Genomic DNA, 14,289 nt, shown 5'->3' on the forward strand with positions numbered 1-14,289 from the left:
AGCCCTCAAAGATTCAACATGATGCCTTTTCTGTCATTGCAAATGACGAATGTGTCTGAATTTCATTGCTTGTTATCTCAGGGATGATTACCCGCTTTCGAAATGGGTTATACGCCTGCAGTTGCATTGCAGCCGAAAAATGTAATGATTTTTAGGCTTATTAGTTATTTCTTATGTTTCATGAGAACCGTGCAAGGTTTTTAAGTGTTTCTTTAGGTGATATAACCGAAAGAATCTTCTATTACATAATTTGCATAGATGGCCACCTTCTTTTTCATGCATCTGTCTCACATGCCGCAGAACGTCCGATTTTCTACTTAATGCCGTCCCTCATATATCGCAGATATTGCGAGTCTCTTTTTTGTGTACCGATTTTTGGTGCATCCGCAGGATACGCCACTGCTTAAAAAAGTGGCCACATTCAGAACAAGGGTTTCCTTTTTTTTCCGACTCACAAATCTGCTGCCTTGAAGTTGTCTGGATTTTCAAAGCAGCTGTACCTGGATGGTTTGTAATAGTGTGGCGATGAAGCCCACGCCAATACTTGAAGGCTTTCGTGCACAACTGGCATTCGAAGAAGCGCGCGCTTGAGTGAGTAATCTGATGATTTAAAGCCGCTGATAGTTGACAGAACGTTTGGTTGCATTCCTGGCATTGATTAACCACATTCACTTTTGTTTTGTTTGATGAGAGTGCAAACGATTCAGGACTCCGACATGTTTTCTCGCAGCGTTTGTAGCGCGCACCATCCCTGGGGATTATGTCACTCGTGGAAGCTGGTTAGGAAAACAAATGTAATAAGAGGATAGTAACTTCCTGTTTTTTTTAGCAGTTAGAAGTATATATGAACTAAACTTTGGAGTTCCACTATGGCTTACGTAGACATGTTGCGGAAAATCCAACCCTTTTTTTATAAGTATTGGATCCGCTTCCCACATTACTCACGCTCTCAAACGAAATTTCTTTAAATGATCAAACAACAAGGCGAGTGTTGCGACATCACACACAATAATGAGATCAGATTTTACTTTACTGCTCCTGTAGAAATCTTAGTTTTTGTGCTTTTGAAGTGTAAACAGCTGCAACAATAATTCGTATATCATTATTTGAATAGGAAAATCTATTTGTTAAACCCCCTCCAATCAATTTTGTTTTTTTTTTGAGAGAGAGAGTGGCACATAACACGACCGATGAAGTGTAAGGAGCCGAATATCCATGGTAAAGACAACCACTTGAATAGACCGAGCATCAATCATGGGTAAGCTCAGCATGGGCCTTTAAATGGATTGTTTGAAGCACAGAATATTTTTGGTTCCGACGTTTGAGGCTTTTGAAGACAAAATTATTCACATTGGGTGTTATTGTTACCATTCACAAAGTGAGTGGGAACTAAATAATGTGCCATCTGAAACTGAAAGTTCATCTCATTGAAACTTCACGATGGCTGATACTATCAGCTATTTTATATCAATAATCTTGCTCAATGCATTACAAAGCTCAGTCGTTCGACTTTATTGCGGCTTCCACATAGCCTGAAAAACTCTGACACACTGGTGCCATCTAGGGTAAAATTTCAGTCTTATGGGCATCAGCTGAAGTTAAAGAAGCACAAAGGAATGGCGGTCAGGGAGACCTTGAATTCTTACAAGTTCATCTAATGGATAAGCTCAGGTGCATAAAATAGCCCGGCAAATCGTTGACGTTTACCGTCTGTTGTATCATTATGATCTATTGACCAGCAATAGCATTTGTTCTTTAAACGTATACCGCACGCTAAAAAATTTCTAGCAACGTGGAGGAAAATGTACGTTATTTGAACACAAACTCTTTTTCCAGTGGACATGACATTGAAAAGCTGTCGAAAAAAGTCAAAAGACCAGTGTACTAAATGCTAGTTTAGACTAAAGAAGTTGTACTCAAACTTGCCGCACTACATGCAACTATATGCACACTATGCAACTTTCTGTAAGTCGAGACATTTATACTATTTGAAGATATCACAAAACTAGCCTTAAAGTGAAAAAATTAAAAACTAAAAACATCCTCCGAAAGATCATTCCACACTCATTGCTCCGAAAATAATACAGCCAACCAGGGGCCTGAATAAGCAGTTGGATACTTCTATGCAGGAAAGGACCCTACAAAAATTAATCTTGCTGCTTCTTAGGGATATAACTACTTGTTATTTTAAAAAGGACCAAAGTAGGACGTGACCACTTCTGGGATGTATACGATCAAATGGGAAGCCATTTTTTACGTTCCACATTACTCCTAGAGCGGATGACTCTGAAAATAGACTGTGAAAAAATTTCGTGCTCATTATTTTAATGGTAAAGTTCCTACTGCTGATCCCTCACCTAGATGCAATTCCGCATGCAGTCAACCAATCAAAAACCCTCCTAGAAGCTTTCGCTTTATTTGCGTGTTCCACTATGATAGGTAAGTAGACGAGATCATTTATAATCGTGAAAATTAACGAGCTCGGGGTGATAAAATTTGATAGAAATTGAAGGGTACTGGGTATATATACTGGATTATTTGCGTGTATTTTTGCGTAATTCATGGTACAGTTTGCAATAAATCGAATAGCGTAAGGCTCAACTGTGGCAAGCCAAAGTCTCCAATTCAATATGCCCTCCAAAGTGAGGGTTTCTATTTGGCTACTGGGCCGTACCATATCCTAAAATGTTCACGAATAAACGATCGGGGTTCGCATCTTCATGTGTATCCTCAAAAAATATAACTATGGTTACGTGCTAAAGATAGAAAAACCTTGCTTCTAGGGTTTAAGTGCCCCAAACACCAAACTGTATGCAACGCCGTATGCCCGTAGAAATTTCAGATGAGAGGAGTCCAAGGGCAAGGGGCTTGAACGAAAAATCCGAGTAGGGGGATATCCATAATCGTCACTGTTCTTGTGACAAAACTCTAGAAGAAGCTCAGGCGGTTCCATTTGGAAAGAGTCAGTTAAAGGCCGTTGTTGATTACCAAACTTATATTTTCCGACGTGTCATGAGGATGCTCAGTGTTTTCATAGAAGTATTGGTGAAACCTGTCACTATATCATTAAAAAATGTAATTGTAAACTTTCCGCGAAGAAGCTGGACAAAGGATTTTGAATTTCGTACTAAATGTCTCAGACATTCATTCACATTTTATTAGCACGAATACCAGACAATGTCTTACTGAGAACAGATTTTCGGCCAGAACTTCACCTTTTAGACGTTTTTATTTACATTTCCCACTCTTGTTATGCTGTGCAAAACTTAAATTTTTTCTGTGTGTGCGACCGATGATCACCCAGAACTGTGATACCTTGTCACTTATGTACCTACTGGTTCTTCTCAGTAACCTAGGCTCATTTTAAGTGATCTGCTATGAAGTAAACCCAAGTAAAACCAAGCATTTAAACGTGTATAACTGAAGGGAGTTATGTCAATGGTGCCACCAAAACACGTTAACTTACATGCAGGCGTGTAATATTCAAACAACCCATTCAGTTCTCCGACTGAAACAAATAGCAGAAAATAAACGCATCAGAATAATAAATGATGCACGCACTAGCAATAAAGATGCGCCCGCCATGGTGTTCACGAAGCAGGATAAATTAAATGGTAACCTGTTTTGGGACATCAAGGAGTCCGTTTATTTTTCGAAGAGATTTATTGCTACTAAATAGACCTGCTTTCCAAAACTCACCATGTGCAGTGTTTTGATCCAAATGCCAACAACGTGGCAGAATGAACAATCCAATTTATGGTACAAAACGTTTATACTGAGAACTGCTATCTTCTTAAAGAAACCCTCAACTGGGACAAATCCCTTTTTAACATTCAGCTTTTGTTTGTGTAGTGTAGTTAGGCTGTATGTGGTATGAGGTCACTTTTATTCCCAACCAAACGTGACTATCAATCTTCACTTTACAATTAACTCAAGTAAAACTCTGAAAGGAATAGAGTGAATTTTCCTTAGTTGTATCCGGTGGTGGAATACGCATTGAGTGAATCATATTAGCTAAAATTAGAACAAAATTTGTACAGTTTAGCATTTACCGTGTCGCCAAAGAAGCAACCGCACCCAATATGGTTACCCAACACAAGCGCAGTATGTTTGCTACAGCCATTATCCATGTATTTGTCTGGGTGTGAATCATATTTGTTGGGATGAAATTGGAGAGGTACTAGAAAAACTAAAGTGATGGGATTGCCTGAAATGCAACTGGGTTGCAAAGTAGATGAGACGAATCGTTAGCGGATTATCAAAATAGCTGTAACAGTGATGCTTGTCAGTATTAATAATTGATTTCTTCTTCGCAAGCCGAACGGTGTGCCTGACGAAAACAGCAAGAAACACCCGATCAGCAACAAACAAATAAGCCTTAGGCACCATTTTTCCAAGATATTATTGGCTTGGCTTAAGTAACAAGGTTATGTGGAATAGCGGATATTTTTAGAGACAACATAAATGTTGCAATATCTAAAATTGCAATATCTAATTGACATGGTTTAGAAACCCATTTGCTTCCGCTAATGAGTCGATATTTTGCGGCCGTCGCAATGTGCTTTTTGTAGTACAAATTCCTGGTTTACTGAAACAGTTTGCAACTCACAATGAACTTCAGCCAACTTAGAACTTATAAGGCATGACAGTGTCAATATCAATCCATCAACATCGGAAGACCTCATCTGGCGAATGGTTTTCTCAGATCGTTTGTACGGGTGAGCGCTCCCACTTTTATAAGTTTATTAATAATGCTGCCTCGATAATGTCTTCCCTTTACTGGCTGGTTGATGAACACAATAATCCAATTAGTTATTGTGCCAAAATTATAAATTTCGTGTGATTTTTTTTACAAAGAATTGAAGTATGGGAACAGTAAGCGCAGTCTTTTAAGCACTTTTTATTCATCTAAGTAAACAACGTATTACAGGAAGGAATGGAAGGCAAATGTTTGTGAGACTATTGGTAGACACTTCCTGGGAAGAATGAGAGACTGAATTTGCAGTAGTGCTGTGATAATCGTCATGCTTCAACCCTTGTTGCATCGCAACACAAGCAGTCCAAGCAACGGCTCCAGAGATCCACCTACCAAAACACACGGAGTATTGCAGACAAGCATATTTATATTCACCTTCGTCTCCTCAATAAATGAGCATTTTCAGTGCAAGCTATCTTATTTACAACCTTTAAAAATTTTTTAATTTAAAGTGTTACAGTCTTTTAAATTGTTTTAATGATAATGTGCGGAGAACAAACTGAAACGTTCGAACTTCGCGGGTAACAGCAGCGTTTCGACTGGCAAATTTTCAGCATAACGTCATCTAGGGAGTACATTTCATCGGCCTTTACAAATCAGACAGATTTCTATCTCCTTCAAACATTTTGTCGTGTTAACCGTGTTGATGTGTTTGCGTTCCGTCATCAGTTTTTATCATTCCCTCACAGACTGTCCGTAGATTTCAAGTAGTAGTGCAACCAGTTAAGCTTGATTTGCATATAATATAGTAATTGCATAGTGGCTGTGAGTCTAATTTTGAGATATTTCGTCACAAAGCTCGTGGAGGCTTTGCAGCTACATCTCGCACCGACCGGAAGCCTGCGCATCTGAGCTCATAAGTGTGTGGATAGTTGGAATAGAAGGAAATTATGTTCACTCATTTACACATTGTAGTCATAGTGGAATCTTAAATAAATTTTCACTACTAGCCGAAACGAGTAAAAAGACGGTCATTTTGTTCTTTCCAAGTCTTCGTTAGTAATCCACCCTTCGTAAGAGTAGCAGAGCTACCGTGATCCATCAAAATATGAATGAAATACTTCACAAACCAGCAGCTAAACTATTATTATCGGTGACAGTTTAGAGGATCCCTGTGTTCGTTCATGTGTATTCGTAGAGGATTTCAAAAAGAAACTGCGCAAAATCTAAATCTACCCCGGCAAAAGCTGCAGTATCCGAATATTTTTGACGCTGCCCGGATCGTGTGGTTTTTTATAACTCCCAAGTTTTCGATTCCTTCCCCCGTAAAAAAAAGCCCATGAAAACTCGCTACCATTGATACAGTATAGGCAGCTTATTAAGTTTTTGTCTCGAAAATAGTGGAGAATTGATTGCGAAGCACAGAAGAGTCCGTAATCACACGCACAGGTGATTTGTCCAGGAGATACAGCCCAAGCGACAAAGGGTCTAGAGATGAGATTAAACAGTTGATCCACAAGTTAATGCCTTTACGATTCCTTCCCCGTAAAAAAAAGCCCATGAAAACTCGCTGCCATTGATACAGTATAGCCAGCTTATTAAGTTTTTGTCTCGAAAATAGTGGAGAATTGATTGCGAAGCACAGAAGAGTCCGTAATCACACGCACAGGTGATTTGTCCAGGAGATACAGCCCAAGCGACAAAGGGTCTAGAGATGAGATTAAACAGTTGATCCACAAGTTACTGCCTTTAATGATGCCTGGAAGATTAGAAGTTTTGTGCCAATGCTACATGAAATGACCTTGTGTATCTACACACTCATTTCAGAAATGGTCCAAGTAGAATCTTAGACTTAAAATCTTAGACCGTTTCAACCTAAACTGTCAGTTGATTCGGATAAAACTTATGAGAAGGCAGTGTCACAGTCTGCGAAAAGTCTGACACCAACACGAACATTTCCCACGCCATTGATTTCCTACAGTGCGATGGACAACTTCCCTGTTGTGCAAGACCAAGTAGTGAATAAGGTCAACCACGTTTGATGGTCATACAAGTGTTGACTTTTAATCAGTTTCGGCTTTCACGTCACCGCATATAGCTGGGGCGGAAGGCCTAGGTAGTTTCAGCTGGCGTTTGCTGAAGGCGATAAACACTGCACTAGCCGTTCCCTCAATCATTATTTGGTCTACCGATTGGAATGCGAAAATTCAGAGGCAGCTAATCGCCTGGTCTCTAAGTTGCTCAACTAATTTCAAACCACTCAGAACTAAAATATTTTCAGTTTTGTTGACCGACGCTGGAATAACACCCATAGACAGCTATACTCCTGCACTATCGATGTCTCAGAATCTAGTAAAATTTTTCTTGGAACCCTTCGGTAATTGGTGCCATACCAAAAGTTCCACTCCAGCGACTACGAAGGCAGACTGAAGTTCCGTGATCGGTCAGGTGTGAGACGAAATCCACATCAGTTTTCGTGTTGCAAAGCATATATGAGAATCAGGTTAAAGTATTTTGAATCAACTAAGTAATTGTAAATTTTCCTCTCCAAAACCGACGTAGGGGAGCTCAACCATTGGCCGGATGTTCCAACCATAATGTGAACTTTAGAGTAAGCCTAGCAATGTAATTAAATGGCCTAGTGTATGGAAAGTTCTTTGTGTATTACACAGATCGGCACTATTAGACTTAATAAATCCCCCTCGAATGTTGAAGATCATTATTCTATTTTGATCAAACTGTTCTGTATTTTCCCATGGTTAGCAAGAACAAAGCATAAACGTCTGAATTTTTTTATCAAAAAACCAAGTAATCAAGGATTGGTAAGCGATCCATTTGAATTTGCTTTGAAAATGATGTTTTAATGTAGTCAAAACTGACGGAAAATCAGCCCATGGGAATAGTCAGAGTGTTTCCCCAAGAGTAAAGTTAACTTATGAACTAGAAGCATGTGAGAACTTGACCTAACGAAAGAACAAGACAGAGTGGTTCAACCTAATTTGACGATTGAAATGATTATTCCTTTTCTTTTCATTCTGCATTTCCAAGTTTATTTTTACTACCTATCATCATCGTGTTGCGTTTTCACCGATAACTAAATGAGCTGACAGAGTTAAGCTACCCGTTTCAGTGTCTTCCATTGATCGGACAGGATGGACTGTAATTTGGCGACGAATAGTGAGACCATAATACAGTTTATCTGCGTGCTATTTCTAGTTGAAAATATTTGCCAACAAAGGAGATACAGTAGCCTCGGCCTCTCCTTTTTATCGTACCTACAACAGACGTGGGAATGTGTGGTTGCGTTAGGACAACAGCCAGTTTATTATTCTGAAGTGCACAATTGTTGGTGATGCTATTTTTAGGATGTTCACGTAGCCTACTTGCAACCAGTTAGGCTTTAGGGCAGGTCGTAACCTACTTCGTGAGAGAACGGCTGGTTTAGCTGTGTTTTGTTAAAAAATGAAATTAACTAAAAAAAGTTTTTTCCATAATTTTTCTCATGAACTTCTCCTGTGTTATTTGGTAATTGTACGGTTCTTCAATTTTCACATATGGAATGGTAAGTGCATTGTCGACAGGGAGCGCCGAATGCCAGGCCGGAAAAGAATCGTTAGCTTACAAAGACATTTGTTAAAATAGATGCCTAACAGTGCAACGTTCGCTCGAAAACTGTTTGTCTGCTTGCCTAAAACACTCCATACCTTAGAATCAGACCTTGTTGAAATTACTCCTGTTTACTTTCAATTCTAACAAGGATAGCCTTAGGCGTGTTGCCAAACGTGTTCTGCAAGCAATTGGTGCCCATAAAATGTTTATTCCCTTTGTTGATATGATGTTTGATTGTGGTAATTTAAAAAGATGAATCCTAAAACAAACAGAATGGTGTTAATTTTGATCTGAACAAACCTTTTGCTCTCTAGTGTAAGCAAGGTGCACAGGTAACATCCTCATTTTGTGCATTTTTATCGTCTTAAACCTGCTTACCCTGTATGGCACAGTATCGGAGGAAATTGGCTACACTGGCAGAAAGATGCTTGTTCAAGCCACGCCCGGAGAATGAAGTCAGAGGTTTTAAAACATCCCGATTTGCACAAAAAATCAGACCATTTTTCGGTAATTCGTCAGCATAGCACATCCATGTGATACGTTTTCTCACTTTTCATATGTTCACCTATGTCATTCACTGTAAATTCCCATCCTTTGCACTTAGACAATGAATTTCAAGGACAAATTCCTCTTCTTCATCCGCTTATCTCATCCGCTTCCACGTGGTGTACTAAAACTCCAAGTCCAGTGTGTGATATGACCCGTGTTTATTTGCTCCAGCATACATCCAACCCATGGTGCATTTGAAACGATAGTAGAATAATTGCTGGCGCATTCTTCTTTTCTGCAACTCCTTCATAACTCAAACTACGTTAGGTGATTTCGGTGCTAACGTACTGATAGCAGTGTACAACAGTATGGAAGTCCTCCGTCAGCGCTCTCTCTGTATCGGATAATAACCCACTGACTCAATTTGCTTGAATATCCAGCGTCCTGCTACTCAAGAGTTCTGATGGTATTACTTCTACTGCCGCAGTCTGCGACGCTGAATCTCCTGACGACAAAATAGTTCATGAAAAACACGAGAGCGTATTCCAGAGAAAGTGACGCAGTGCAAGATACAAGCTAAATGTGATGAATGTTAATAGTAAATTTGAGGCATCCGTCGTCCAAAAGCCAATAGTTGTCGTCATGTCGTTATGTCGTCATGACCGGTGAAAATTCTATGATGTTCTACCGCCCACCATTAGGCTTATTCACATCTAGACATATTTTGCTCACGACCTCGGACGGTCCGTATTCGCACGTGTTTATGTCCAAATCAGAGATAGTGGCGAACTTCATCGAGTGCCTGGATTAACGTGAAATCGTTAACAATCCAAACGGTCAATGGTCGCTATGCCCGCACTTTTATTGTGGTTCCCCAAAAAGAAACGCGGTCGCCCGTACTTGCACAGTTGATCGAACCAACGCCACCATTATTGGCCAGGCCACCAGGCTCGTCTCAGCATACACCAAGATGATGCTCTCATCCTTGTGAAGGAAATATGTACGTGTGGATAGTAGGTGGGATGAATTTTCCGCTAGCCTGTAGTTAGTGAAACCCACTTCTAGATCCAGGACGCGGTTCGCTCACCTGGATGGACCTGTCTCGTATCACAGCCGTCCTTCTCTTGGAGCAGCCTTCCTAGAGTGCGGCATGATTAGGCAACCGGAAGTACAGCCGGAAGAATAATAGTACCTAAATAACAATAACAATACCAGAATGATAGTACCTCGGAATGCCCAAAAGTCAAATATGCATTTAGCAGTAAGATCTACTTCCCATGGTCTGCCTGGCTCAATTTTAAGTATGACACAAAATAAAACTTGCTATTACCAGCAAACCAGATATTTCTGATGGGTTTACTTTTTTTTCGTTATGTCAAATTTTACATCCTAATCTGTCATACGTTCTGCCTTAGGGTATCGCAGATTTTTGCGTAAAATCAAAATAATTTTATTGAATTCTCGACTCGAAATACCACTCAAGCAGAGGTTGCATCTCCCAGTATATATTGTGCTTTTTCGGCACACCCACACAATCCAAGGGGCAGTTAAATGTTCTCCGAATATATTCACCTAGAAATGAAATTTTTCAGGTTCTCATCAAAAACAAGATATCGACGTTGCATGGTGGAGAACCACGCTGTTCTCCACTTACTTACCCAGTCAGAGACGCTCAAGTTCTTCCTCGATCTATTCCTATCATTTTGTTTCCTTACTGCTGCGTGCAAATTCAATTCTCTTCGTGGGATAGGGAGATCCCGGTGGAATTTCGTAGTGAAGCGGTCAAATACTACTAGAGTCAAGCTTACTGATGATCAAGTGGGCTCACGGAATAGAACGTTCAAAAAGTGAGGTTAGTTGATTAGTCTAAAATTGCTAGTAATTGGTAGCTTTTAACCACAGAGATCTTAACCGTTCTTCTCGGTGCCGACGATATCCTGGAGCTTCTTGTAGACGAGAAGTGTTGTAGTTTCGGATAGCACAAGTAGTTTCTCAGGTTGGACGTTGTCACATGCACTAAAACGGCTAACAAGTTGGTACTCATGGCCGAAACTTCATACCGCTTGAAACTATGACTTGAAAAATAACAATGGACACTCCATCTACGTATCGGAGTGCCCTCAGGATACAGTGTGATAAGTATGTGCTCGTTCTTGCAAAGTCACATACCCATTCACGGTTTCAGCGAGATGGACTCCATATCACTTCTGAACTATTATCTAAATAAACTAACGTTCCACGAGTATTTTTTATCACAGTTTGCGAAGGCAAATACTGCACGTTTCAGAAAGGCTGATAGCAGTTTATCTACGCGATGTCCTTTACAGTCAAACATATCTAATTCACGTTCTGTGGGCAATTAAGCACATAGTGTAACGTGCGGATTAGGTACGGTGAGCTCGACGTTTGCAAATAAACCCGCAGTGGAAGTATGACAAACTTTTGAATAAAATGGTTGCCCACTTTAAGTGTGAAAAGTGTCTAGTGCCGATCAGGCAGTCCTGGATCAAAGTCAGACAGTGTTAGACAGCCTTGGATCAAGGCCAGACAGTGCTCCCTCAATATACAGCTCAAGGCCGTTGTACTTTTCGCACTCGCACTCACTCGTTGCAATAAAGCTGTTGCGTTCCTTGTCTTCGAGTCTTTTTTTCGGCACGGCACTAGGTAGCGAGGACAACAGTCAGCTTTAAGAGATTGGCGACGAGGATGGAAATTCCGCTTTAACGCAAAACTTGCCACATATGCAAACCAGGTCAATGCTCGCCGCCAGGATGTTACAATCAGAGGAAACGCGAGCACTTTTCGATTGAAGCTCAAAATGCTTTTGATATTACGATCAATTCCCAGTGCATCTGGAGGAAGATCAAATCACAAAAATCACTTTAACAATGAACAATCCTGAAAATGCCTCAGGAGGTAAGCTTGAGGTGCTTGGTAAATTAGATGAATGAGATGAATATAGCACGCCAGCGTGATTGTGGTTTTGACTATCTGCTACTTATCAGCTCATTCTCCTGGGCACAGACTGGAACGACCGATTGTACCTTCCAATACTACCACCCGAATACTTATGCCTACCAACATCAACGGGAGGAAAGGCAACATTCTGGTCTAAAAATAATGTATCTTTGAGGAACTAGTGCCCCGGGCACCGAGGATGGAGTCGCTCTCTAAAGAGCGATGATGATATATAGCGTTCAGTGAGATCACTGATACGGAAAAAAGCGCCAATCAACTACTGCCGAATAAGCGCTCGATCTCTAAACTGGGGAGCAGTCATTAGACCTTAACCTGTTGCACAAAAATTTCGATCGTTCAAGACAAGCACCAGTAGTAGCTACTTGACATGTACCGCCCAAGTGAGATCAATCAATCAATCGGGCAATCAAGATGCCATAACGTTTGCGCTACAAAATTCATGCAACCTCCTTCAACTTGATCCATGCCGACGATCTCACGTTGAACGATCAAAAATGAGTACCAGAAAACAAAATCATCCGAAATCTACTGAGATCCTCAACACGGCCAAACGACAACCACACAGCTCTGGGTCAATTTCAGACAGTGCATGACAACCCTGGATCAAAGTCTGATAGTGCGCGACAGCCCTAGATTAAAGTCAGACACTGTCTCCTCAATATAATGCGCGAAGCCGTTGTAGGTTTTGAGCTCGCACTCACGTGTTACAATAAAACCTGTATTCCATGTCGGTGAGAATTTTTTCAGCACTAGGCACTGGAGCGGAGACAGCATTCATGAAAAATTTGCATAGAATTTCCATCCACTTTTTAAAGTTCGTTATCCCTTTAATTTATTTTGAAGTTCATTCGCGCTCCACATGCAGGGATTCAATCATGTAACTGACCAAGTTCATAACTGCATAAACTGCAATAGAGTGCGTCTAGCCATCCAACTGTACGAAACTTTACTGTCACGTATGAAAAAGCTAGCATTAAATATAATTTCACTCAAAAATCTCGTCACGGGTACATAGTGGCTGAATGGTTGATATATCACTCAGGCTGTGCATGTGCAGCTATCTTGTGTTTCCAGAGAATACAGACGGGTGAATGAATTTCCTCATTTTCTACATCTGACTCAGTTACATGAAGGCTTTTGATATCCCGCTTTAGGTTGGAGAGCCTAGTGAATGAATCTCCACAGCTCTCGCAAATGTGTTGAAGTTGCCTCCCATGTACACTATTTTAATGCTGCTGCAACACGTTCCAACTTGTAAAGGGCTTTCCACATTCTGGACAAGGGTTTCCTTTCTTCTCTGACTCGCGAACTTTTTCGCTTGGTGTTTTGGTGGACACATCAACGCTGCCCTCATGTTTTCTTCTCATGTGTCGAAGAAGTGTATCCAGGTACCTGAAGGATTTCGTGCACAAACGACAGCAAAAATCCCGCTCACATGAGTGAGATGTTTGATGTTTCAATGCTCTTGAGAAGTGACCAAAGAGTTTACTGCACACTGGACACAAGTACACCTTATCAAGGCCTGTTCGGCCTGATGAAGTATTCGATAATGAAAGAGTCTTAATAGCATTCCTAGAGTGCTCAGTAGTGTTGCAGTTGTCTTTCGTCCTGAGGGATACTTCTGTGTTGTGCACCGGAGCTATTTTAGAAGGGGAAATACAACAAAAAGTGATGAAATTCAGCGGCTTTAGCGAAGTTTATAGGTAAACGTCAGGTGTATCCCAACTTTAGTGCAAACTCAAGTGATTATCACACACCTACAAAGCTGCATGACTGTCTTAAAACTACGATTTCGGAGCTTATGCGATGTGCAGTGCCATGAATCACTTGTTAGGCTTCGGCTTCCTAAATTATATTTTTTCGAGAGGGTTGATAAACATCGTCAAACATCTGTGATTTGTGACTACTGACCGTAAACATCACTTGGACATGAGAAACTTGCACTCTTGTGTCACTAGGCCATCCGACCCAAAAATCATCACCCACATTAGAAAATGAGAATTCTACTGGTTTTAGATTTATTATTTCATTTTAACCTTAAAGAACATGTCATTTCCGCACAGCAACTGGATACAGTCCAGAGTTAGTCAGCTGTGGGTGCCCACCTGATTGACACAAACATATTCGTGATGATAGGAATATTACGGCGATACCACCAAAAGCTACAGAAGCCTGCTTTTCACAAAATATTTAAATTGCTCAGTGAGACGGTAACGGTAAAGCCCTGTGATGAACATGACTGATACTCTATTCGTTGCTCTATTCATTATTCTCTTGTTTTGATATTCCATATGCTGCACATATTCGCCAATTCGAATACATACGTACTGGTTGTTACGCTTCGCTGAATTCTGGATTTCTAGTTTGTCGGGTTGTACCGATATACGTACGAAACCTAATTCTCACATTTTGGCGTCGCGATTGGAACGATTCATCATGCCTGCCGAAATGGAACCATTAGATGTTAATTCAACTGCGCGTGACGTAGAGGATTATTTGGAACGATTCGACATATG

General features: G+C 40.6%; 1 protein-coding gene across 1 annotated transcript; it reads right to left on the minus strand.

Moving 5' to 3' along the window:
* Positions 1-330: 330 nt before the first annotated feature.
* On the minus strand, positions 331-8,834 carry T265_11144 (hypothetical protein; the record flags this gene model as incomplete). The annotated part of the gene is made up of 2 exons (XM_009177726.1): positions 331-776; positions 8,684-8,834. The coding sequence occupies 2 exons, from the start codon at positions 8,832-8,834 to the stop codon at positions 331-333; spliced, it is 597 nt and encodes a 198-aa protein (XP_009175990.1).
* Positions 8,835-14,289: the final 5,455 nt, after the last annotated feature.

This window comes from Opisthorchis viverrini (assembly GCF_000715545.1).
Source record: "Opisthorchis viverrini unplaced genomic scaffold opera_v5_453, whole genome shotgun sequence".
NCBI lineage: Eukaryota > Metazoa > Platyhelminthes > Trematoda > Opisthorchiida > Opisthorchiidae > Opisthorchis > Opisthorchis viverrini.